The sequence below is a fragment of the Conger conger genome, chromosome 13 (assembly GCF_963514075.1).
Source record: "Conger conger chromosome 13, fConCon1.1, whole genome shotgun sequence".
Classification (NCBI taxonomy): domain Eukaryota; kingdom Metazoa; phylum Chordata; class Actinopteri; order Anguilliformes; family Congridae; genus Conger; species Conger conger.
In genome coordinates, this window is record NC_083772.1 from 6,353,495 (window position 1) to 6,375,902 (window position 22,408).

General features: G+C 42.8%; 1 protein-coding gene across 1 annotated transcript; it reads left to right on the plus strand.

Annotated features, from left to right (window-relative positions):
* The first annotated feature begins 1,379 nt into the window (after nt 1-1,379).
* Nucleotides 1,380-22,157, plus strand: LOC133108261 (sodium- and chloride-dependent GABA transporter 2-like). Its single transcript, XM_061217729.1, has 14 exons — nt 1,380-1,551; nt 2,234-2,368; nt 2,878-3,018; nt 8,709-8,799; nt 9,299-9,431; nt 9,704-9,838; nt 9,977-10,080; nt 10,308-10,432; nt 12,218-12,330; nt 18,107-18,244; nt 18,552-18,654; nt 19,844-19,944; nt 21,325-21,495; nt 22,044-22,157. Exons 1-14 carry the CDS (start codon nt 1,380-1,382, stop codon nt 22,155-22,157), a joined length of 1,776 nt encoding a protein of 591 aa, XP_061073713.1.
* Nucleotides 22,158-22,408: the final 251 nt, after the last annotated feature.

A 22,408-nucleotide genomic window follows, 5' to 3' on the forward strand; every position in this document is an offset into this window, starting at 1 on the left:
CACATTCACAGAATACATAACATTACATTCATGGTATTTGGCAGATGCTCTTATCCAGAGCGACGTACAGTTGATTAGACTAAGCAGGGGACAATTCTCCCCTGGAGCAATGCAGGGTTAAGCCACGATAAACCATTTTATCGCATATTGTGATATATCCGCACTGCTAAACAAAGATCAAGCAAATAATGAACCTTATTGACAGTTTTGAGGATATGGTAATGTTGTCACCTCTCCCAAGGAAGCAAGGAAGGTTGGTAGAGTACCATGAATGAGGAAAACGGAGATTGACATATTTTGGGAGGGGGGTGCAATATATCTACACATTGGCTGTACAGTGTCCATACATTGTGGGGGGCAATGACAAGTTATGCCACGTTGACCAACTGACTGACGCTGATTTGGCTGTTAGTCATAACAAGTTGTATGAAAGCTGCAATAGAGTCGGTTTGATGTGAAATTCCTGGCAAAGATGAAGAAGCAAGTGTAGGAATTTGGTCCTTTGTGAAGTAAAACTTGTAGTCCGATATTCAGATTAACAACAATTTATTAATATAGTAAAAATAGTCTTTAATTACAGTATGAAGCATACCGGGTAAAAGCAAGGCAGTTCAATTACAAAATCATGTTAGAAGGGAATGAGCTTTTATGCCCCAAACCTCCTGATGTAAAATACAGGTAGTTGTCCCTGATTGGGTGACAGGTAGACGAAAACACATTATTTTGTATGCATATGATGTGATCAAGGAAACCAAATGGTCATTGTCAGCAAAGCAGACAGTGAAACCCCCTTGATCATTCAGTATGGGTTTCCTAACCCCCCTTGATCATTCAGTATGATTTAATTGTTAGGTGACTATCCAAGAACAATGAAGCAGGAAATGTATTCTTCCCTACACTAGGAAGCACATAAACTTCCATGGGAAGCATTCAGTATTAACAAGGTGAAAGATTGCAAAGCCACCTTCATCAATGCTCTTGCTGAGATGGATTTTTTATCCAGAGATTTAAAAATATCTAAAACCCCCTATCAGATTTCCCTTGTAATAGGACCCTAGTGAATAAAGATGAAAAGTCAGTCAGTTTTTCATTTGCATGGTAGAACATGAAAATTTCAGTATCTAGCCTTTATACAGTCAAAATAAAATCAGAAAATAAAGGCTCACTTTTATACATAATGTTTTATACATATTATTTTCAGAACAGCTTGTGATTTACAAAATTACGATTCTTTAAGGCCCTGTCACTCATTCGTAACTTGGCTCAGTATCTCAGGTACACTGTGCACATGTAGGAGGTGTCTGCCAGTCAGCAGGTAAACATCAGCCTCTGTTTGATCTCAGCTCACTGTGTCTAGACAGAGAACATAATCAGAGAGTATGGAACGGACAGCAGGAGGGATGAAGAAGGAGAGGGAGACCGCAGAAAGGCCATTGGAGGAGAGGGGTCAGTGGGGGAGTAAGGTGGAGTTCCTCCTGGCAGTGGCAGGGAGCATGGTGGGGCTGGGAAACGTGTGGAGGTTCCCATACCTCTGCTACAAGAACGGCGGCGGTGAGTGGGATGAGTGTATGAATGTGAGTATGACTGCATGAGTGAGAGTGAGAGTGTGAGTGTGAGTGTGAGTGTAAGTGTGAGTGTGAGTGTGAGTGTGAGTGTGAGTGTGAGTGTGAGTGTGAGTGTGAATGTGAGTGTGAGTGAGAGTATGAGTAAGAGTGTGAGTAAGTGATCAGAAGAAAGACTGATTTTGAGACTGAATTTGAATGAAGGCTGTTTATGAGCTGGTATGAACTTTTAATTTGATTAAAAGGTACATATTAAAAGTACGTATTATGTACGTATTATGTTTTGAATGAGGGCGGCCTGTAGCATAGTGGTTAAGGTAAAGGACTGGGACACACAAGGTTGGTGGTTCTAATCCCGGAGTAGCCACAATATGATCCGCACAGCTGTTGGGCCCTTGAGCAAGGTCCTTAACCCTGCATTGCTCCAGGAGGATTGTCTCCTGCTTGGTCTAATCAACTGTACGTCGCTCTGGATAAGAGCGTCTGCCAAAATGCCAATAATGTAATGTAATGTATTGATTTATTCTCAATGGTGTGTTTAGTGCTCAGTCGCTTACACAGTCACACATTACTGACAACCTGAAAGTAAACATCTCTGGTTTTACCAGTCATGGGACTGCTGACTGAATATTTATCTCATACGTTACCTTTGATTGTGGGTGTATCTGCAGGAGCGTTCCTTGTGCCGTATTTGGTCTTTGTGGTGACCTGTGGGATCCCCCTGTTCCTGCTGGAGACTGCCATGGGGCAGTACACCCAGGAGGGGGCCATCACCTGCTGGAGGAAGCTGTGCCCATTGGCTGAGGGTGAGAGGCCAGAAACCTCTGTGGGCAAATTAATAAAACTGAGATCACTTTGGCTTTACCAACAGGGAGCAATGGAGAGAAGAAACAAATCCCCCTGTGTGGTTGAGTTCAGTTATTCCCGCATGCAAATCTCCAAACTCAATATGCTCATATAAAATGCAAACTGGAAAAGTGGTTATTAATTGTTGCTCTAGGCTGTCGCACTCTTCTTTTGTGTTGACTGCCCTGTCAGGCCAATTTCCGCTGTCTTGCATCCAAGTATGGAGAGGTGGAGTGAGGTCAGTAAATACACTGGGAGCAAATGGATAATCAGCAGTAGGGTTACAGCGCTTGGTTGCCATACATGTCAGAAGACATCAATGTTATTATCATGAGTGCTAATGTGAAGAGGAACCACAGCTGGCATGTGCATAACCATTCATTGTACAAGTTGATGTTCAAACCGATGATTGCATAACCAGGTGTTAATTGAGTGTTTGTGCATGTGTGTGTACGTGTATTTGTCTCAGGGGTTGGCTATGCTGGTCAGCTGATCATGATTTACAATGTCATCTGTTATATGATCATCCTGGCCTGGGCCCTCTTCTACCTGTACTTCTCCTTCAGCTATGAGCTGCCCTGGGCCAGCTGCTCCAACACCTGGAACTCAGGTAAAGTATGAAATGTTGTGTACATGCTATAACTCCACCTGCAGAATACTCTGCAAGCGCATAGTCTTTTATGTCCTAAGTTAACGGTCTTGCTCAAGGGCCCAACAGCTGTGTGGATCTTATTATGGCTACACCAGGGCTTGAACCATTACTGTACCTTAGCCACTAGGCTAGAGGCTGCACCCTGATGCTCATTACACTTAAAAATACATTAATAAATGAAGAACATCCACTGGAACAAGAAGCGCAGCCACAGCAGTTACAGTTCATCCTGTTTCTATGAAAACTATACACTGGAAGCGGATCACCTCTCATCCACCTCCTAATGGGGTGAAAGGAACAGTCTGCTAATACCTGTCCCAAAATATCATACCACCTGTCCAGAAATTCACCTGTTCAACACCTGTTCACAGAATCAAGGAGACAAGGTAGCATTGGCAAATTCCCCAAATGTAATTTCTCAAGTGAAAATACGGTAGCTAATGGAAAAAGCAAGCTTGTGTATAAAGTATGTTGAGTATGTGTGCGTCTTGTCAACAGTGTAATTTGCTAACTACAGTCTCTAACCACAGGACTAAATGCAGTATGTTCATGACCTTAGCTACAGTTTAGAGGAGGCTACTTGGTGCCTACAGTCTTTAAAACAGTTTGCAGCCTGTGCTTCTCTCAGTCTTTTTCATTTTTTGTAGATTTACATCCATGGAGTTAAATCCTGTATTTCGTATTTTAAGGCTTAAAATATTTTGTTGATTGCTTTAAAATAAAATCTCAGATTTTTTAAAATTCTTGTTGACCCACTGTCAACAGATCAAGAACACTCGTAGGGATGGACATGGTTAATCGATTAACCAGATAACCAAAACACACTTAACCGAAACAGCCAATGTCTTAATCAGATAAAGTTTTTTTTCATTATTTTCTGGATATTAGCCTTATAATTAAGTTAACATTAAAACTAAAAAAAAAAAAAAAGAATAAGAATATTATCTATGTCGGTAGCCTACAGCAGTGGGGTCATAGAATTTGAGAGTAGCGGAATTAACATGATTGCTGGAATGACTCAAAAACACAGCGGAAGCAGGCTGTCACGAACAGAATCGGGAACCATACGCAGACTCGGAATTGATAGTAAGGGATCTTTATTAACAAGGTCAGACTGCAGATTCAGCCAGCAAACAGAAACAACACACAAGAAACAGTGAAGGGACAGGCGAGGGTCCGGGCAGACAGGGTGATGAAGGGCAGGCGAGACAAAGTCAAATAGAGGTGAGGGTCTAAACCAGGAGATCAGTCTGAGAGGAAAGGCAGGAATTGAGATGGGGCTTGGAGGAGGAGAAGAGCGGAGGACCACGGGCTGGGCAAAGGGACCGGAACAGGACTAGGAGCAGCCTTGGAAGTGGGACAGGAAACTATGGAAACACGCACTGGGAAATCAAACGCGAGAAAACAAGACACGAGCACGAAGGCAAGGAGCAAGACAATCTGGCACAGGACAAAGAAACAGACAAGCTTCAATACAAGACTAAAGAGGATATAATGAGGATCAGGTGAGTGAAACGGGAGGAAACACAGATCAGGTGCGGGAGTGTGGAACAGAACGGGGCCATCTCAAAACATGAAATGGAACACAGACATTCTTATCTTGCTTCACAAGAAATTTCTACGCCCCATTCTCAACCTTGTCTACACACCCTCAAGACCATTCTGGCTCATGTTCTGACTAGCTCTTGGTAGCTTTGTAGCTTTGTTGCAGATTACATTGCATTACATTAATGGCATTTGGCAGACGCTCTTATCCAGAGTGACGTACAACAAAGTGCATACCCATAACCAGGGATAAGTGTGCTGAAAGACCCTAGAGGGAAGTACAATTACAACTGCTCGCTGTACAACAAAGATAAGGACCAGGGCCTATTTAAATTTTTTAAAATTATTTTTAAAACAAACAAATCAACAAACAAACAACAAAGCAAAAGTGACCAAACTTAAATATCCAAACACTGCTTACCTAGCCAACTAAAAATACCGATACACAAAGTAAATCACAAAGACAACAATTAAGTCGGGGAGAGGTGCTGCTTGAAGAAGTGCGTCTTCAGTTTGCACTTGAAGGTGGGGAGAGATTCTATAGTTCTGACCTCAACGGGGAGTTCGTTCCACCACCATGGAGCCAGACCAGACAGTAGTCGTGACCGTGAGGTGGAGGTTCGGAGAGGGGGAGTCTGGCAGGGGTGTAGGGTCTGATGATTTTTTGTAGGTAAGCTGGGGAAGACCCCTTAACTGCTTGGATGGGTAGCACCAATGTTTTGAATTTGATGCGAGCCATGACAGGCAGCCAGTGGAGGGAAGTAAGCAGGGGGGTGACGTGTGAGTATTTGGGAAGATTGAAGACCAGATGAGCTGCTGCATTCTGGATAAGTTGGAGGGGTCTGATGGCGAATGCTGGGAGGCCAGCCAAGAGGGAAATGTTCTGTGTTCATGTTACCATGTTCTGTGATCAGATAAGAAAACCACAATCTGTCAGGGTTCTTCATCTTATTTTGCAGGCAGTACCTTTTTTGAGACACTAGAGAATCTTATTATTGTGTCACGTGTGCAGATTACTACCTATGTCAATAGACATCCTCCTGCAGACTAATTACTAGATGAATGACCTATTATCGATAGGCGAGCTCCACTCTATTTCTCTTCATGACGCCCTCTGGTTTGTGAGGAGCTAGAGGTAGAGAATTTCAAGGTTATCTTCCATCTGATTGGAAGAACCCCCTTTCATCTTTGGGAGTACCCGGTTTAGTCTTTACAGACTCTCTTCGACTGCTTTTACGGTTCAGTTTCGGTTGGCGTTTCGGCAGGGAGTTTCTTCCCGTTGTCTGTTTTACCTTTCTCCTCTAGTGGTTCCCCACATTCCGTGGGAGACCCCTAGATCATATTAGTGGTTATCACAACTTCAAGATTCCCTTCTCGGTCACATCTCGTCCTCTGTCCCCGCTCCCCTTACAGGGTCTAATGATTTGTAAAACATTTGCTTTAGTTGTTGCATTCCATACAAGCCATTTAGCTTGGTATTTAACTGACATTACTCATGCTTGTATTGAGCAATAGTTAGTAGCTAGCCTGCATAGTATGCAATTAAGCTAAATAAAGGCATTCTTCATCCCATAGAATTAGTTGTGCCAGTGCACAAGATCATTATAGTGCAGGAACTGGCTGCAGCGACACAAAGTTGAGAAGGTCATCATCATCATCTTTTTTTTCTGGCTAGGGTGTCTATGGCAGCCCCTAGAACCATATGGTAAAATGTTTTTAAATGTGTCACACTGATCAGGGACAGTCCCATGATTCTTTTCACCAAGATTCATGTCTTCACCACCAGGAAACAGGAAGTGAGCCCATATTTCAGCAACGCTTTGATGTATCAATACCAAACTTAAAAATAGACTCAGTAACCCTTCCTGTGGATGTGCAAAAGAGTCATTTGACCATTGGGGGGTGCTGCATTAAGCAAAAATGTGTTTTTGCTAATATCTGATGATCTGTTTGCTTTAAAAAATAAATTGTTGATACCGTGACAGGTCCCAAGGCAGAGAAATGGCAACTTTTCATGTCAACCTAATCGATGTGGCCGCCATATTGGATTTTAACAAAGGGTTTTCATTTTTCACAGGACACAAAGTTTGCCCAATCTTCACCAAATTTGGCACAGATGATGTTCCGATCGAGCCTCTCAAAACCATTCAAAATCATTTGTATAGTACAGCCAATCTAAATCGGTGGCAAAGTGGAAGTGAGGGCATATCTCAGCAACATTGTGATGTATTGATACTGTGGTGCCTCGGGGTGGATCCTGAGGTGCAGTGGGTGGGCGCAGCTGGAAACCAGACACAGGAGATAGCAGATAAAAATAAAAAGAATAATTTTCTTTTCTGGGGATTTTTTTCCGGGGTATTGGTGATAGCGCCCCCCCCTCAGGGCAAGGATAGGGGAAAACTGGAGAAATAAAAGGGGCCGTTCAGGCAAAAAAAAAAAGGTTCTTCCCAGACCAGGGTAAGCTCCAGGGCCTCCTCCCTCCTTTCCTCTTCAGCCACGTCAGGGCTGGGTGGAGGAAACACAAAGATATAGGGTAAGTAGGATGGGATTTTATTTGGCTCACATGTCCGGCGCCTGTTTCCGGGTCTTTGGGGTTGCCGTTCGTAAAGGTGGGGTCTCCTTCAGGGTCAGTATGGCAGGGCGTAGAAGGTCCTTCCTCTCTCTGCCTTTCACACTCTCACACGCTCAGGAATGGCACCCACTGACCCTGTTTGCAGCCTTGACCGCGCCTTAAATACCATTCCCTGCTCATTAGGAAACAGGCTGCAGCTGAGTCAGTGCTTTTACACTCTGCTCACTCACGTGCACTGTCCGGGGTGCTGGACTGCAGGTAGAGGGCTCTCTCTCCAAGGTGCTGATCTCCCCATCACCTCTCTAGGAAGATACACTCCTTCCCATACCTCTCCCAATGCGCGACGTCTGCGCGGTTGCGCTGCGCAGGTCCCTCCAGGGTTCTCCACCCACGTGGCACAACATGCAGGAGCAGGGGTGCCACAATACCAAACTTGGTATATGGACTCAGGACCCCTCCCTGATGATGTGGAAAAATGGCGTCATTTGACGACTGTGGGCTGCTACAACAAAAGCAAAATTAGATTTGTGCATCATGAGTGTTGATGGGTTTCCCTTAACAAAAGTGATTCTTGTGACAGATGATACTTCAGAAGATCCCAAAGATGACCAAGGTTCACAAGAATCAGATGGATTTTAGTTTTTCTAAAGCAGTAAGTTGAAATGTACATTAAAAGAAAATCTGAGTTATGGAACAAACCCTTCTGCACTTAGAGGTGTGTTCTGAGCTGATCGGATGAAATCAACCTCATAAATACCCTCATTCTCAGCAGGCCTAGTGGCAAAGGTTGATGCCATCAACCTTGCGCTGATAGGCAAGATTGCATCAAGTTTAAATCCAGTCCCAAGAAAGTATATTTTGGGATGTAGATTTGCTATTTCTTGTGATTTGCTAGTTCTTGCCTGGTTTTCCCTTTTGTGTTTGTATGTATTCAATGTGACTACACACTAGGATTATTTGAGATCTAACATTACTGTTGGCACTTTGAGTTGTACGTAACATCATAGTATGTTAATCAACTATTCGTGTTTGAATCAGAATCAAAATCCAACAATGCCCCATGGCACCCACGATTGACTATTAAGTCACTAGCTACTTTTCTTACAAAATACTGAATTAAAAAATCTGTAAAGTTTTGGATGTATATGTATTGCTTTTGATCTGACTGATCTGACTGTAAAACTGATTTTGACACTCAATAACCAAGATAAATATTTTGGACAAGTAAGATACTATTTATACTAATTGTGAAAATGGCATTTTCATTATTTGCTGGTCATGCATAGTTTAACCCTCCTATGGTCATGCATAGTTTAATCCTCCTATTATTTTTTGATTTTATGACTGGTTTTACGTTTTGGGTCAAATTGAGCCCAACAGTTGACATTCACACAAATATATTGTAATAAAAATGTTGACACATTGTGTGTCACCTTCTTATTGTCTCCCAAATGACTAGCTTTTTATAAAAATACATGAAAAAACATCTCATTTTAGAGCCGTCTTCTTTAGGCAACTCTCTGTGCTTCAGATCACTGTGTGGATTTCTCCAATCAAAACCTCACCGCAAACTGGACCCAACAGCCCAACAGCTCATCTTCTGCAGCCACCGAGTTTTGGGAGTAAGTCTGCAGGCTGTACCTCAAGTACAGTATTCAGGGTTATAGAACTGGGAAACCAGAGATTGTGGGTTCAAAGAGACTAAGGTACTTAGCCTGAATTGCTTCTGTAAATATCCAGTTGTATAAATGCATGTCAATTACTCTGGTTACTCTAGTGTCTGCTAAGATAAATAAATCAGGTGATGTGTAAGGGTATAGTTTGCAAGTGTATGTGGAGATGGAGCACATTGGCCTAGTTTCACCTGCATTTATGTTTGCACAAGAATTCTTTCTGAGCCATAAATTAATCCATAAGTGAAGAGAAGATGTTCATTATTTGTGTACATGGTTGGGCCAATGTGCAAGGGGTGTGCAGAGAATCATGGTTCCTACACTGGAATAAATGTAAGTAAATATTTTTTATGTAAATAAATCTGTTATAATTTTTTCTCTGCTTTTTCCATTTTTTTCCCTCATTACCTTTCCCTCTCCCTCTCTTTCTCTCTTCCCCCTGGCCCAGGAGACGTGTGCTGCTGATCTCAGGGGGCATTGAGGAGGTGGGCAGTGTGAGGTGGGAGCTGCTCCTGTGCCTCATCACTATATGGGTCATCTGCTACTTCTGCATCTGGAAGGGGGTGAAGTCTACAGGCAAGGTCTGTCCCTGATTTACTGACAGAGATAAGTAAAGAATCTCCTTACCCAGGCAACCAATCAGTAGATTGAGATCCACAAAGTAAGAGACTCAATACATAGTGACGGGTGTGGAACTTGAATTTAACAGACTCAAACAGGGACATACAGTATCAACCAGGCTGAGATATAATATTCATGTTTCATACTTTTTATTTATTTATAACATTTCTCCATAGAAATGAACCATCATTTTTCTCTCTCCCTCTCACTCTTTCTTTCCCTCTCTTGCCAGGTTGTTTATTTCACAGCTACATTCCCATACCTGATGCTTTTGGTGTTGTTGATACGAGGGCTAACTCTACCTGGAGCTCTGCAGGGGGTGGAGTTCTACCTGTACCCTGACCCCTCCCGCCTGGCAGACCCACAGGTAAGTACTCCATAACACTAGCTGCACCCCATCACCTTGTCACAGTAAGGTGTCTCTTTCCTAATTTCACCCAGCCAGGGAACAAATTAATTTGTTAAGCAACATCCAATATGTTAAACGTTTGTGATGTCACTGCAGGTGTGGATGGAGGCAGGAGCTCAGATTTTCTTCTCCAACAGTCTTGGAGCGGGTACTCTGACTGCCCTGGGTAGCTACAACACCTATAACAACAACTGCTACAAGTAAGGCCCAAGCTTACCCACAGTACACTCGGGCAGAAACACAGAGGAAAGCGGTCGGGTTCTTAACCATAAATATGCAGCTCTTTCCAGTGCAATACTCAGATACCAACACACATCCTGCAAGCCACTTAGCAGCGAATACTTAATTTCCTTCACCTTGGAAGGAACTAAATGCAAAAATGAGGGTTGGTCAGAGAATGTTTAGCCTCCTGGTGGTGTTTCTACAGGGACAGTTTATGGCTGTGTCTGCTGAACAGCGGGACCAGCCTGGTGGCAGGATTTGCGGTCTTTTCTGTGCTGGGGTTCATGGCACATGAGCAGGGTGTCCCCATCGCAGAAGTGGCAGAATCAGGTACTTGCACAGTATGTGAAGATCAATTATGAAGATGTGACAAATATATAAAAATGTACTTTTTAAAAAAACTTTTTTTTTTGATTAAAATATTTTTTTAATGCACAGGTATCAAAATTGGTATCAAGAAGGAAAAAATGCAATCGGAACATCTCTAGTAGATACCTAATAAAGTGCTCACTGAATGTATATACATGTAGATGTTTTTGGAGACTGATAGCTCCATCAATCATATTGGGGTCAATGAGGAATAAGGGAATCCAGTGTTGAAAAAATTAAAATAGGTTAAAAAAGGCACCAGAACACTGAACCCAAAAGCGAGACCAAAGAAGAGAACAGAGTCTTTTTTTACTTTGTGGCAGAGCAAACAGCCAAGGGTCAATTTCCAGCAAGTAGATGTATCAGAGATAAACCGTTCAAAAACCAAAGTCCAGGCAATGATTCAGAAAACAATCTTAAACAGTCTTAAAAGTCATACCTGGCAATGAAAACTACATGCACTGGGTGCATGGGGGTCTGGCTACAGACACCCTCAGATAGCTTGGTTTGCTGTGCTTATAAGCCGAAACAAGGCCTTTGATCTCCATCTAAAAATGGTCCAAATCCAAATTTAGTCAATTCGGATTTAGAAACATTGCTCTCTAGGTGGTGGGTGCTGGTCAAGAGATTGAGACAGGTGGCTTCACGGGGGCAGGTTTCCACAGTTTTCCTAGGTTCCTGGATGGGTACCAAGTCCTAGGTATACTGCTGTGGAAATTACACCATTGCACAATTTGCACTGAAACAAGCAAAATAATACTAAACATGAATATACCCTAAACCTGCTTTGTCATGAAACATCCCACGCTTAATTCATTTCAGTTACTGAACCCTGTAAATACTGAGACAGGGTGACTGACAAGAGAACAGATGGTCTTCCCTTGTTAACCCTTCCTGCAACCTCAAAAGGTGCAGAAAAGGGACTATGGCCCACTGAAATGCGCAATATGTGTTGGGGTGGCAGGTTGTAAACTTCTATGGAATGCCACTTCACCTGCTCACTGACAGTGTGTAACAGTGTAACTATTAAAGGGTATTCCAGCCAGTCCACCATACACAGGATATCACCTACCAGGCAGGCCCAATTCCTGCAAGGGCTGGAATTGCTTGGACACCACCGCCTCTGAAGATGCCACCCCTACATCATGTGCCTGCCTTTTTCTTTGCTTTCGACCTGCTGTCACCCAACTTTCTCACCCTGCCTGGTCTGAAGTCTTCATATGTTGATAGAAAGACCTATAAAATGATGCCCAAGAAAGAGTTTTTTCATTTTATTTGTAGCTATTTTTGTAGGATTTTTGCATTCAGCATGTTGGTGCAGACTGTTATCCTATATGACATGAGCCAATTTGAAGTAGTTCTTTAAATTTCTAATTCTCGCATTTGTTTTTTTTCATATAACTTAACTTGTGACAATATTGTCTTTTCACTGATTTTAATATCATAAATGGGTTTCAGACATCACAATAGCAAGTCACGTCATTGATCCATATGTTCTGACAAAAGCAATATTTTCGGATTTTGCTTTTATTGCGTATTCTGATTAACTCTTCATAATCTACTGCTGTATTAACAGACAGTATGTAAAAAGGTCATCTGTGGAAGGTGCTCTGCATAACAGCATCTGCTTAATGCAGAACTGTGTGAATGTAATGTGGGGGAATATGACCTGGCTAAGAATGGTAGGTTTGTTTAGTCCTTCACTCTCCTCCTGTCTTTCGTTCCCATGTTCTCCCCTGCTTCCAGGACCTGGTCTGGCATTCATTGCGTACCCCCAAGCAGTAGCAATGATGCCCCTACCTCAGCTGTGGGCCGCCTGCTTCTTCATCATGATCATCTTGTTGGGCCTGGACACTCAGGTAATCAGTTTCCTGGCTGCAGGTCACCATTCCTGGCTGCTGAGTCTGTGATACTGCTGCCACTACTAATATCTGTGGCCCTTGTTTACTTCTCGATGCTCCCAGTTTGGTTCTTGCTTAACATTAAATAAAGCTGTGCTGAGCTAGAAAAGCATAATGCTGGGTTACCAGAGATCACAGCCAAGCGAACTGGACAATATTTCATTTTAACTAGAGATGTGCATTTCCTGAAGAAAGTGTGATTGTAGCAAATTGGCAGTGTGCCTGGTCTTTGGTCAGTGGTTACTTGTTGCTAGGATGCTGCTAAGGTGTTACTTGGTGGTTGCTATGGTTGCTAAGATATTCCTAGGTGGTTGGTAGGGTGTTGCTAGGTGGTTGCAAATGTGTTCCTCGGTGGTTGCTAGGGTGTTGGTAGGTGGTTGCTAGGGTGTTGCTAGGCAGTTGCTAGTGTGTTGCTTGGAGGTTGCAAGTGTGTTACGAGGTCTTTGCTATGGTGTTGCTAGGTGGTTGCTAAGTATGCATAACAATCAATTAGTGGCATGAGATGAAGAGTTCATGCGTAATGCAAGGCTATTGGTTTCATGGCAATATCGGACAAATCAGAATGTTTGTACAAAGAGGTCGTTATGATACTTCTGCGTGACCACTGAGCCGCAGAATGAAGTAACGTTCAAAAACGACTGAACCAGAGCTTTGTAGAAACAGTTACAATTGCACCAATTGTGTCTTGTTACTTCCTAGTAATGAATGCTCTGTAAAAGAAACTATTAGAGGTCATCACAGCAAAATGACATAAGTACATAGTGTTTATCTGAACTAATGGTAGGAACCATGAAAATGTTCAGACAATTGTAGAAAAAGAAACAAAATCACAGCAGAGAAGATTTGTACATGTTTTGTAGAAATTGGATTGATTTTACTTTTAAATTCTACTAGTTTCTATTGTAAAATGTATAGTTCTATTTTAAATGTCATATTGTAGTGCTTCTACTGTTTTGTGTTAACAGGGAAAATGGGAAACATGTCTCAATGAGTCCTCCGTGTGTAAATAAAGAATAAATAAATAATAATCAGAATTCTATTGTTAGTCACCATAGTAATTGTCCTCTCCCCCCCAGATTTTGTGAAGTATTTGGGTTCTTGAAAAGTGCTATATACAATTGTAAATAACATTTTCTTGATTTTTATTATTATTATTATTATTATTATTATTGTTGTTGTTGTTGTTGTTGTTATTATGTCTATCATCATTATTACATTAGTATTCGAGGATGGTATGATTTAGCAGTGCAACATTAGTATTTTGTGTGGGCTCACATAGACATTACACATATATTCAAAATCAGTTATGAAATAAATGTACCTAGAACTGCATTAGCATTTATATTTTGAAGATGGAGCCTTAGTCCACCAAACAATTATCAGCTGATTTCTTATCTCGAAAATAGACGAATGGCAAAATTAATTCACATTCATATCATACATACATAACCTTGCTCAATCACAAATGAATGGTAAAGATAGGAAAGCGTTTTGGCTGAATTTAGCTGGTTCATATTTGGTTCATATTGGTTTTGATATTAAGACCACTACAATATCTACTCAATTCTGCAATATAGATTAATTTACTTATTGAAACAAAGAGAACAACTAAGACATTATCATTTTTGGGTGAAATATGAATTAACTTTATTTACTGACAGAGAAACAACTTCAATTAATCAATAAAACCTACATATGTCTTATTCAAGACTAGATTAAATTCAACAGTTTAACATTTAGAAATACCTCTCCAAGGAATCGCCACCTTAACCTGGTGGAGGGGTTTGTGTGTCCTGGTGATCCTGGGAGCTATGTTGTCGGGGGCATGAGCATTAGCCCCCAGTAGGGTCTCCCTAGGCAAATTGGTTCCGGGGGAGGGGCCAGACTAATGTGATTCAAAGACTCCATGACACGGCCTCACAAGTACCAAGCTACCTCGCCCGGAAAAGGGAAACCGGGGCCCCCTTCTGGAGCCAGACCCGGGAGGGGAGCTTGTCAGCGAGCGTCTGGTGGCCGGGCCTTATTCCATGGGGCCCGGCCAGGCACAGTCCGAATTGGTAGCGTGGGGTCGCCACTCACTTCCTGCAGGGGTTGCCATCGGAGTCGGGTGCTTTGCCCAATGGGCAGTGGGCAAAGGCGGGGATCCGGGTGCGCTGATCCTCGGCGTCGCAGACTGGTTCTGGGGACGTGGAACGTCACCTCTCTGGTGGGGAAGGAACCAGAGGTAGTGCGGGAGGTGGACCGGTACCAACTAGATATAGTTGGGCTCACCTCCACGCACAGCACGGGTTCCGGAACCAAACTCCTGGAGAGGGGCTGGACTCTGGCGAGAGTGAGAGGGGCTGGGCGGGTGTGGGGATACTCACAAGCCAGCAGCTAAGTGCCACTGTGTTGGAGTTCCTCCCGGGGAATGAGAGGGTCACCTCTCTGCGACAACATGTCGGTGGGGGGAAAGCTCTGACTTTCACTTGTGCTTATGCACCAAACGGCAGTTCGGAGTATCCGGCCTTCTTGGAGTCACTGGGCAGCATCCTGGAAAGGGTGCCGCCCGGACACTCCATAGTTCTGCTGGGCGACTTCAACACTCAACGTGGGCAACGATGGAGAAATCTGGAAGGGGGTGATTGGGAGGAATGGCCTGCCTGATCTTAACCCGAGCGGTGTCTTGTTATTGGACTTCTGTGCTAGTCATGGATTGTCCATAACGAACACCATGTTCGAGCATAGGGTAGCTCATAAGTGTACTTGGTACCAGAGCACCTTAGGCCAAAGATTGATGATCGACTTCAGACCTTCGGCCATATGTCTTGGACAACTGATCACCACCTGGTGGTGAGTTGGATCAAGTGGCCGGGGAGGCTGCCGGCCAGACCCGATAAACCCAAACATGTAGTGAGGGTGAACTGGGAACGTCTGGCGGAGGCCCCCATCCATGAGGTCTTCAACTCCCACCTCCGGAGGAACTTCTCGCCCATGCCGGGGGAGGCTGGGGACATGAAGTCCGAGTGGGCCATGTTCAAAGCCTCCATTGCAGGGGCGGCAAGCAGGAGCTGTGGCCAGAAAGTCATCGGTGCCTGTCGGGGCGGCAACCCAAGAACCCGCTGGTGGACACCAGCAGTGAGGGAGGCTGTCAAACTGAAGAAGGAGGCCTTTCGGGTTTGGCTGGCATGGGGGTCCCCTGAAGCAGCGGACAGGTACTGGGTGGCCAGAAGGGCTGCGGCTTCGGCAGTCGCTGAAGCATGGAGAAGGACTTTCAGTTGGCCTCAAGGACGTTCTGGCAAACCATCTGATGACTCAGAAAGGGAAAGCAGGGCTTGTCTCAGGCAGTTTTCAGCAGGGAAGGAGAACTGTCACCTTCTGTCAGCTTTAAGCAGTCTGGCCATTCTTCTCTGATGTCTCTCATTAACAAGGCATTTCTGTCTGCAGAAATGCTGCTCACTGGATTTATATATTTTTTTTGTACCATTCTTTGCAAATTCTAGAGACTAGCGTGCATGAAAATCCCAGGAGATCAGCAGTTTCTGAGATACTTAAACCACTCTGTCTGCCACCAACAATCATTGCATGGTCAATGTCACTTAGATCACATTTTTTCCCCATTCTGATAGTTGATGTGAACATTAACTGAAGCTCCTTATCTACATGATTGTATGCACTGCAATGCTGCGACACAATTGGCTAATTAGATAATTGCATGAGTAATTAGGTGTAATGAAGTGAAAATGTTCCTAATAAAGTCCTCGGTGAGTGTATGCATGTAGCATAAAAAGTGAGAGAGTTAAGAAACATTAAAAATTCTAATTCCAACTGTCACAATAATAAGGCAAATTAACATTCCACTGTAAAACCCCACGCTAACCCAACGACGGAATTTAGCGAGGGCTGAAGGTATCAACGTGCTCGTCCTTCTGGTAGGGTTAAAAATTAGTGGCCCCTATGCGGAGAGTCTAGATCAGCCAATAAATAAACCATGATACAAAGACAGGAGTATCACTGCCTTCCGCTCTTTACTGGTCCGAGCTGACCAAGAATCTCCACAATAGGGCCAATATATTCACCTTTGTTTATCTGACTCCATTTTAGAATAATAATTTAGATTAGTTATCCACATTAGGTAGATTTCTTATTGATAATTTTGACTTGATCGCTATAGGAATCCTGTACTGAGATTTACTCTCCGAACAGTCCTCTGCTGGTACTGCCGCATGTCACATCGCGCGTTATGTGCACGTCTCACAAACTGACTAGATATCTGTAGTCATCACAGAGGTCGCAGGAATAGCTACTCTTGGGTATATCTGTTTACAGCTTAGGGACCCAAGCAGACCAAACTAGCTACGGCTGTGCTCGACATGAATGAACTACCATGCGGAGGCGAGGGATTTACCATCATAGGTCTACGGTTGCTATACGCCGTGATACATTAAGCGTAAATATTCATCCTCCCTAGACCAGTTCGAGGGGGTAAACCAAGCATCCCCTGTATAACTTTGAGTGTCAGTAAGCGAAACCACACAGATCAAGTTTTAACAATTTATTTTACCAGGCAGGTTACATACGTAATTACACACTAGTTCCAAATCAAAAAACATTACAATGGAAACCAAATTACGGAGTCTTAAAATACCTGGTAATAAAAGCTACATACGGGAGTCTGGCTACAGACACCCTGTACGTAGAAATTACGTGCACGGTGTGCACGGGAGAGACTGATTGCATCCTCCCAGATTGCTTAGTTTACTGTCCTTAAATCCAAAATCTGGCCTTTGATGTTAACCCTAAAAATGGGTTACCCATCTGGAATTTGGAGCCACGCCTCCCCAGGAAACGCAGGGGGGTTGAGGTACATGGCTTTCACTGGGGAGGCGTGGCTCCAAATTCCAGATGGGTAACCCATTTTTAGGGTTAACATCAAAGGCCATTGCACCAGTCACACTGAAACAATCAGAATAATACCAAACATGAATATTATCTAAATAAACTTATATAAACTGACTTTGTCATGAAACATCCAATGCTGTACACATCATTTAGTGACTGAGTAAAGAGGGAGAGAGCAATAAAGGGGGGTTCGAAGGGAATAATGGGCCCAACAGGCCGTGCCCTCTGAAACCTTCCCGTGCCGTAAAGGATGTTGCCCCGTCGTAACGAGTTTTACGGCTGGAGGCCTGAGTCTTCCCCCACAGGCTCCTGCCCGTATGGGTGCGGAGATAGTGGGGGTTAATGGTGCATGCTCCTGGGTTAAATTACTTTACAGCCACATATTCCACAATACCAGAGGAAGCCAGCAAGCTGACCAGCCCTGAGTGATAATGCCTTAAACCACCATGCATTTCAATAGCTGGAAAATCGGAATTAAAAGTAAAATCATTCAAAAAGTATAAAATATAGAATCAATATGAAAAGAAAGAGCACACCATTCTTCAGCAAGCTGAATAGTTTAAAGTTTTTCGGGGAAAGTGTGCCCAAGTAGTTCAGTGCTGAAAAACTGTGGAGAATGAAGAGTGGAGATGACATAAGTGCTAGGCCACTAATAAACTTGAATTTTGAATAACAGTCGTGCGTTTCTTCGCAATCACACTTATAAAGATGTATTTCTTGATAGTGTATCACAAGCAGGAAAACATTAGTGTGTGTCTTCTCTCTTGCTCATCCTTTTCTTATCCTCTTTTCCCTCTATCTCCCTTTCCCTGCCTCTCTCTGGTGAACCTTATATTGTCTGTCTGTTGTTCAGTTTGTGGGGATGGAGGTGCTGATGACGTCGGTGACGGACCTGTTTCCCAAAGTACTACGGAGGGCTGGGCGCAGAGAGATCTTCCTCCTGCTCTTCTGCCTCACCTGCTTCGTCTTGGAGCTGGTGACGGTCACACAGGTGAAAAGACAGCTGGAGAGAGATATGAGGCTATGCGACCATCCTGTATTCGACAGTGTTATCCAACGTCTATGAATTTTCTCCCGGTCAAAATAAAATAAAGATCTCTGACTGAGCTGTTTTCATGGAAACCTTCCATTGACCACCATTCATTCTGCTCTGTTTAACCCAGTTTTAGTGCTCATAGTCACCCCTTGAAAGTGAAACCTGATATTCGGCAGCATATCTCCATATACCATCTCTGGTCTCACCCTGACCTTTTTTTCCTATTATATCTATTCTTGTCCTTTCCCATTCTGTCCACCAGGGGGGGATGTATGTGTTCCAGCTCCTGGACTACTATGCCTGTAATGGGGCCTGTATGTTCTTCGTGTGTGTGTTCAAGGTTCTGGCCATGGGCTGGCTGTTTGGTGAGTGCAGGACTTTGCTGAATGGATTTAGGAAGATCGCTGTCTGTATTAACACATTACTGCACAAACAGTGTATCTTCCAACAAACTATACCTTTCCAATGCAACACTGGAAATAGAAAATAAAAAAATGGAAACAATAGTAGTCAATGTACAGAAGAGGCCATGAAAATGGAATTATGTATAAAATGAATATCGAAAAAATATATCAAATGTATGAAATTCAAAATGTGCAAAAATAAACATACAGAGAATGGTAGAATATCTCTGAATTGAACCCAGCTTCAAAGTTACTGACGTTTTTTGCCATATATATTAGAAATGGCTGGGGGTTCATGTATGCAAAAGAACAATTACTGATTTGATTAGTAAAGAAAAAGCTATCTAGTGCCTCCAGAATAATGCAAATTAATCACCATGGATACCAAGAACAGTCAAAACCACTTCAAAAGGGGAAACTTTAAGGCAGAGAGACAGCAGTTCCATAACACACTGCTCCACTGTGCTTACAAAACAAAATTTTGCAATTTGTCATCATTCATTTCCCATTGTGACAGCCTTGTCTACTATTTCTAAAAGCTGTTTTCTATCACCGATACGAGTTATAACTAAGTTCTCTTTAATTCAATTTTACTTCATTTATCATTGCATTGGGTTACTCACGGTAGATGATTGCTTCTTCTTGATTTGTTCAAAGTATCCAGTCTTCCAGATTGACAGTGTTTAACGGATTAATGAATGAGTGTGCGTGTATAGGCTATGTTTGTAGCTCAAATACTAGGCATATGCTATGCAGGATAGACTATATAACAGACGGAAAATAGCCCAAACAAAAAGGGATACGTTGCGACAACCCAAAACAAAAAAAATCACTTCTAGAAATGGCTTATGGCTTCCTTTCCTAAACAAATGAAAACAATAGAAACTTTAAAGCGAAGCTCGTTAAAAAGAACTATTTCAGCTCAGTGTCCTTCAGGTATGCACCTGTCTTCAATTGGCAAATGCTGCTTCCGTCATCCAGGGGTCAATAGTCAAAATTTGTTATAGCTGGCCACTAGGGGGACGCACAAGCTGAGATATCTTAAACCTTTTGGCTTTAACCCATTCTCTGTCTTTTCCCCTTAGTGGAATCTCCCATTATGCACAACATAACACTACACTCACCATAATTCCTGTTTTCCCTGGAGCAGGGGCGGAACGCATGATGGATGTGATCGAGGACATGACCGGGGAACGGCCCAGCCTCATCTTTAAGCTCTGCTGGCTCTACTTCACCCCACTGGTGACCCTGGTGAGTTTGACTTCTCAGCTGTTTCTGATTTGTCATTAGTGAAAAGAACAAAAATTATATCACCGTCCAAATGTTTACGGACTGCACTTTATACATTCAATTAATTCATTTGATTAATTTGATTAAATTAATTAAACTGATTTTTCCTTGTAATTTTACATTTTAAAAGGGTCGTAGCCATGGCAATGAGTGATCCAGTCTAAGTGCATTTACCCTCACAGCCCTTTGCTCTTCACATAATGACACTGAGCACTACAGGCTATGTCACAGTATGTAAGACCAAAGTCTGGAGTGCAGATGTAGCGTGGTTAGCTCAGCTAGTTCAGTGGTGAAGTGCAGAGAAAGTGAAGGTTGGTAGCAATGCCCCTGATGACGTAACCCTCAAATTCTAAAAGAACGTTGTTGTCCTTGGCTAGAGGCGAGTTTGTCTTTAGCTGAGTTCAACAAATATTTGGATGAGTGAGAGGCCGGGGTTCAAATCCCACCCAATTTCTCACCCGTTACACAGAGACTGCAGTGATTTGGGTTCAGCCCGTAGAGTATACTGTGTAATATACAGAGACAGCAAGTGCATCAGGAAGTATAATAGATTCACTCACCACACGTTCAGTTGTGTCCTTGGTCACATGCCTTGTCACATGCACAATGAGCAAATGTAGGGTAATGGTGTGCCTCAGCAGATGAACCAGTGAAAACAATTGCACAGGTGCCAGAAGAGGCTGCAAAGATATACAGAACTGTGCAAAGTTTTAGGCAGGTGTGAAAAAATGCTGTGAAATAAGAACGCTTTCAAAAATAGAAATGTTTATTGTTTATTTTTTTCAATGAACAAAATGCATGAACAGAAGAAGTGAATGAACAGAAGAAAAATCTAAATCAAATCAATATTTGGTGTGACCACCCTTTGCCTTCAAAACAGCATCAATTCCTCTTGGTATACTTCCAACTATGGAACTCGGCAGGTAGGTTCCAAACATCTTGGAGAACTAGCGACAGTTCTTCTGTGGATTTAGGCAGCCTCAAATGCTTCTGTCTCTTCATGTAATCCCAGACAGACTCGATGATGTTGAGATCAGGGCTATGTGTTGGCCATACCATCACTTCCAGGACTCCTTGTTCTCCTTGTTCTTGCCTTCCTGACAGCAGTGCCTGGCCACTCTAATACCTCTCTAATTAACAAGGCATTTTCACCAACAGAACTGCTGAACCGCTGCTACTACGACAGCAGATGGAAAATACATCTAGGAAATACCGAATAAATTGGTCTTTTTAACTGCATACACTGAACTCAACTTCATGTAATTTGTACTTCTCTGACACAATGGCAGCATGGCATGTGTAACATTAATAAAACCTTCCACTCTTCCTCCTCTCCCGTAGGGATCCTTCATCTTCTCTGTGGTGAAGTACCAGCCCCTGACCTTTAACCGCTGGTATGTGTATCCAGACTGGGCGTACGTGCTGGGCTGGCTGCTGACCCTCTCCTCTGTTGTACTGGTGCCGGGGTGGAGTCTGGTCAAGCTCTCCATCAGCACTGGCACTCTCAGACAGGTGAGGCCTGGATCCCCTGTCTCCACAGCTGTGCTGAAAGCTTTTACCGAATTGTACACACACACACACACTCACAACATCAGTAGCCAAATTCAAGGCAGGTGGATGTGGATAGAGCTGTCTGTCCTGTACAATATGTAGTGAAAAATAGTGTAGTCTGTTACCGTTCTGTAGTCTGTTTCCATTCTTACTCCTACCTAGGCAGCACACTATCAGTCTTATCTACTGACAGCTTATGCTAGAAAAGAAAAAGCATCTTTTAAAGTAAAACCTATTCACTCATGTATTTTATATGAAATATATGATCAGTATGCTATGTCATTATTTTGGTTTGTTACTGAATGGACCTAGAAGCAGATCCAACAATGGGTGGAAGTTGGAGTTTCTCTTTTCTCTCTCTTTAATTATGTTTTTTATTATGAAACTTGATTTTAAATATTTTACAGATCATTGGCATTGTTTTGTTCATAGTAAATACATTTCATATTTATATTGTGTAAAACACTTGCTCATCAAGATCCCTACCATTATTATTTTTCTGCTGACAGAGATGGTCTTATCTGTGTCACCCTGGTGATGACCTCCCCCTGACCCGGAAGCAAATGGCTGAGCGAGAACATGCAATTACTGCCACTGAGATGGAAGAGTTAATGACCAACTAATTAATATTTTGCAGATTTGTTAAGTATTTTTTAACGAGTTACATCCTGGTAACTTTGCTTCCCAACTCTCTTTCTTTCATCTTTTTGAAAAGTGTGCGTTTAAAAATGATATCGCCAATCTAGGGTCATTCTAGTCAGGTATCGCTTTACATAGAGAGCCATAGTTTTTGTTTTTTGCCAAGGATATATATTTTTTACACAATGTAGCTTTTTTTCCCAGCTATGCTCAACTGATGTGAACAAGTACAAAA